General features: G+C 35.1%; 2 protein-coding genes across 4 annotated transcripts in view; one reads left to right on the forward strand and one right to left on the reverse strand.

Annotated features, from left to right (window-relative positions):
* The window catches only part of LOC107695703 (RNA-binding protein with serine-rich domain 1), a 7,588-nt gene extending 3,920 nt beyond the window's left edge, over window positions 1-3,668 (reverse strand). The window contains exons 1-5 of one of the 3 annotated variants that reach the window (XM_016495724.1): window positions 3,574-3,668; window positions 1,851-2,000; window positions 1,577-1,765; window positions 1,388-1,493; window positions 274-427 (exon numbers count right to left, since the gene is read on the reverse strand). In XM_016495724.1, coding sequence (XP_016351210.1) covers window positions 274-427; window positions 1,388-1,493; window positions 1,577-1,765; window positions 1,851-2,000; window positions 3,574-3,575 — 601 coding nt within the window. In that variant the 5' untranslated portion in view covers window positions 3,576-3,668. Of the gene's footprint in view, window positions 1-273; window positions 428-1,387; window positions 1,494-1,576; window positions 1,766-1,844; window positions 2,001-3,573 lie in introns of all 3 variants that reach the window. The other 2 variants (XM_016495723.1, XM_016495722.1) reach the window with 2 other exon arrangements.
* Window positions 3,669-3,801: 133 nt separating this feature from the next.
* The window catches only part of LOC107695702 (uncharacterized), an 8,934-nt gene continuing 7,918 nt past the window's right edge, over window positions 3,802-4,817 (forward strand). The window contains exon 1 of the mRNA XM_016495721.1: window positions 3,802-3,882. The gene's annotated coding sequence lies outside the window, so the exon portion shown is untranslated. The remainder of the gene's footprint in view (window positions 3,883-4,817) is intronic.

Genomic DNA, 4,817 nt, shown 5'->3' on the forward strand with positions numbered 1-4,817 from the left:
GATTTAAAAAAAAAAAAAAAAACCTGCGCTGGTATCCGATCGGAATCGGCCGATACTCAGAATTTTCTGGATCGGATCTGGAAAAATGGTATCGTTGCATCCCTAAAATGAACCATACTGTAAAGTGTTACTGTAAAGTGGTATCATTTTTAAATGTTTTATTTTAGTTAACCTTTGTTTCAAGTAACTAACATGTTTTTTATGGTTTTAGTTAACAGTAGCAACCCTGCAACTGATTCAATTCAGTTGTGTTTTTTATCCCCCCACACATACCTCCATCCATGTGTTTGAGGGCTTTCTGGGCGTCCTCTGGAGACTCATACTCCACATAAGCGTAACCCTTTGACAGATTGGGGTGCAAACGGTCTGGGGGCATGTCAATCATCTTGATCTTGCCATAAGTCAAGAAGATCTCTTGAATATGTTCCTACAGAAAATCAAGTGCAGAAGCAGATCCGCAAATAGCAATACAACAGAGATGAGTAATGAAGTAAGAATAAGTGCTGATGCACCAATACCTCAACATATTCAAATAAATCATTTTAAAATGCATGTGTAAATGTGCTTTTAAGTGTGCTGTTTTTGTACCTATTGCAATACTTGAGTAATAATTAAAGTAGGTTGTTGTTTTTTTATATACAATAATTTACTTTCCCATTTCTGAATGTCTTGAATATTTTATGCTGTTAGACATCTAAAAAAATTTTTTAAATACTTGTTAATTTAAGGCAAGACGCCAGATGAACTGAGAAATTTAACTAATAAATATCACAATTCTTTTCCCAGCTGATTATTCACATACATTAAGACAACTGTTTTGTGTTACAGATTTTCTGAAATGATATATTTAAATAAGCAAATGATGCATTATCAATTATGCACCAGTTTGCATACATTTCTGAACATCGTATAAAGCCAATTTGGAATTCTTGTTTGATTTTGTTGACATTAGTGCTAAAGGTTTACAAGGGATTTTTGGATAGAAAACACTGTCAAACACCATGTTTTTAGGAATAAAATGTTATATCGGGCAAATGATATGAAGAAACCCCTCTGTAAGAACCAACAGAATTTAGATAGGAATAAATGGAGACTTCAAGCTCAAATCTACAGACACAAATAAAGTGTATAAGATAAAGTGTAAAGTGTAATAAAATAAACACTTAAATCCATGAAAAAAAATTAAGAAACGCTAAATAAAACTGCCACATACATCTCTTTAATTTGTTTATATTAAATGAAGCAATCATGACATTTCACTGGTACGAACTACAAACTGTTTTGGATCATGATAACATTTATAATATACAAAGAATATAGTGAATATTCAATAAAGGCGACTGAATGAGAAACACCAGTTATGTGATGCGCTGATCTTGAACCGTACCTTGGTTACGTTCCTGGTGAGTCTTCCCAGATGAAGTTTGGTGGGTTTGGGGCTCGGGCTCCTCCTCTTCCTCTCTTTCTCATCAGCCCGTTTTTGTGATTTGGACCTGGTTAAAAGCATAAGTTCAGTAAGTGCCATGCCTGTTTTTCTCATGAATGAAGTGTTTGGGTCAAAAAGCCCAGAACCTACTTTGATCGCGAGCGGCGTCGGTTGTCGTGGCGACGGCGGCTCGGGCTGGGAGACCCAGAGGACCCAGATGAACTAGATGAACGAGAGGAACTGGATGACCCAGAGTGGCTGGAACCAGAGGAAGAGCTGGACCCGCTGGACGAGCCAGAGCTGGAGCCAGAACTGCTGCTGGAGCTGGAACTGGATCTGAGGTCGAATGAGATACGCATGTTTAGAAAAGGGTCAAAGTATCACACAAACATGAACCCTGAACTCCATCCCATCTGACCTGCTGCTGCTGCTGCCGGTGGATTTGCTGCGGCGCTTGCGGATCTTGTCTCGGCCTCGCTCCTTCTCTGCTCCCTCTTTCCCAGCAGCCTTCTCCTTCCCTCGTTCCCTGGGTTTGTCCTCCGAACGTTCCCTGCGCTTGGTCGGTGATGGAGCCCTGTTTGAAAAAGAGTCACATTTATTTAAAATAGCCTGCGTCTCACAAACTAGAGAGCGGTCACACTCATAATGTACTGTGGTTTTACTCTGTTCACAGCTTTAATGTGTTTTTCATGCTTATATCACACCATGCCTTTTTGCATGTTTCATTAAAAGCCTATAGCTGAGGGAATTTAAAACACTTTATAGGGGACATTATTCACTGGGACATTGGTAACAAATATTTACTGTGAAGCAGAGAGATTAAAACTCCCTTAGCACTAGCAGCAACAGATATATGATGGAAATGATTAATAAAATGATTATCAATAACCACATTAAGCTCTCCAATAAAGACCTTTATTTTTATTACTATCCTTATAATTTTTCACATTTTAGTCATCAAAACTTGAGTAGCGAATGAACAATGTGAACAGAGTGCTTAAAACTCTCTTATAGAATGGAAATGATTTACAAAGATGAAGGAAATGGTTAAAGTTATTATTAATAACCACAATTAGCTCCTCAAAAAAAAAAAAAGTTTCCTAAAACTTTCTAATGATCTAGTTGCTGTTTTTTATTATGATTTGTGACCCTGCCTGTGAAAACCCAGCTAAAGTCTTTTTTTTGTGTGATTTACTGTTTTCTACATAAAATCATCCTTTATAAAGATGTTGAACATTCTGTGAAAATATAACCTTTATATCTTTAATATTGACTGAGTAAGGCCATGTCAAAGATTGAAATCATAGTGAAATGAATGGTTGAAATCAAACTTTGATGCTTGTTATCTCATAATTAGATTCTGAGACTTTAGCCTGGATTTCACAGACAGGGTCACATTTTAGTCACCCAATTTTGTATAAAATTGTACTTTATTATTATTATTATTTTTTTTTGCATTCAGTTTTTATGCATTTTATGCATTGATAAATGCACAGAACCAAAATAATTCCATGCACAATTTTTATGCAGAAGCCTCTAGATCAAAAGATTGTCACGGCAGATAGATAGATAGATAGATAGATAGATAGATAGAACGATAGATATTTTAAAAGGAATTAGCATAGTAAACAACCATAACAAAACATGACAAGAATACCATCGTAATTATTTTTTACTTTTACTTTTTGTTTCAATGCAGTGCACGTCATAAAAATCAAAATCAGATTGTTTAAAAATAATCCAAGAATATAAAGCAATCTTCTTAAATCTAGTAAATACCAAGCATTTGACGTTACATCATTCACCAAAGACATTCAATGTGCAGACTAACAAATGCACCTCATGGAAACTCCTAACGTTATCTAAAAAGAACAAAAACATATATTTCAGTACATATAAATAATATAAATACTTAACATTTGACGGCTTTATTTGTTTTCAAGAAAGTACGTTTAACGTTATTGATTCGGTTCATTCAACGCGCTGAGCTAATGCTAATCCCGCCGATATTGAACCCGATTACGCAAAATGTCGAAATTAATCATATTAAACGCCGCTAGCATCTCTCTGCGTGCACTCAACCTCATACATGACACAAAACCAGTTCCATATCATAAATATTAATCAAAATAAAGAGTCAAACTTACATGATGAATGGGCAAGCGCTACACACTCAACGCCGTGCGTAACCACCGTCGTCGCGTCTTAACGACGTTTGCGTGGGACGCAGGCGTGACGACGCTGAACCTGCGACAGGCGCACGGAAGTGGGACGTGCGTTAATGCAATGGTCTTAAAGTAAACCACTAATGTGTGCGTTTCAACGAAACATACTGTTGTTGTGTTGATAATATCAGACGCACGTTACGGATATGCATACGAGCAGTGCCATGTGACTTTACAATGGAGCAGATCGTCGCTTTAAACATAAATAACAGAAGAGCAAAGTCGCAGTAGGTGAGAGATGCTTGATTTCCATTGTGTTTTTAGTGCACTGGACCCCTTTGCATTGTCGCTACATGAATCTCAACTTGCTCCCTGCTAGAAAATCGTAAACTGGTAGTTTTTGGAAAATGGCAGCTGGTCTAACCTTTTTTGAAAAACTGCTTAAACCAGTCTAAGGTGGTTAGCTGATCCTGTTGGTCTGTGTTCCTGGGGTTTGGGGCACTTTGTTAGACTGGCAGACCAGCTAAAAACCAGTTCGAAACGTTATAGCATTACTGTTTGAAATATAAACAAATAACAGGCAGTAAGCAAAGCATACATATAATATATATGTATATGCATACTGCCTGTTATTTGTTTATATTTCCAACAGTAATGCTATAACGTTTCGAACTGGTATACATGGTATGAAATCTTTGAAAATAATTAGTATTTTCCAAATGAAATGCGAATAATGAATATAAAAATGTGAGAACTGTGTGTGTATATATTCTATTTAAAGTTTATTTTATTTTTTATTTTTACTTTATTTTATTTATTTATCGTTTTATTGTGTCAGTTTTATTTAAGTGTAACCCTGAATCAACTTTATTAATTAATGGAAAAATGAAATTAAAATAATTAATATAACAATTATATTCACATATGAAGTGTATTATCTCTATATCAAGAGCATTATCAAAATATTATAATAAATTATATTTATCAACTAAATCCAATCAGTGTTTTTGTTATTTTTTCATTTGTGTGTGTGTGTTGTTTTAGTAATTTTAATGCATCAAGTGAAACTAAATTAAAATGATAAATGCTATTTACAGTATCTATCTCTCTATCTATCTATCTATCTATCGTTCTATCTATCTATCTATCGTTCTATCTATCTATCTATCGTTCTATCTATCTATCTATCGTTCTATCTATCTATCTATCGTTCTATCTATCTATCT

Source organism: Sinocyclocheilus anshuiensis, unplaced genomic scaffold, assembly GCF_001515605.1.
Source record: "Sinocyclocheilus anshuiensis isolate Anshui unplaced genomic scaffold, SAMN03320099.WGS_v1.1 scaffold1075, whole genome shotgun sequence".
Classification (NCBI taxonomy): domain Eukaryota; kingdom Metazoa; phylum Chordata; class Actinopteri; order Cypriniformes; family Cyprinidae; genus Sinocyclocheilus; species Sinocyclocheilus anshuiensis.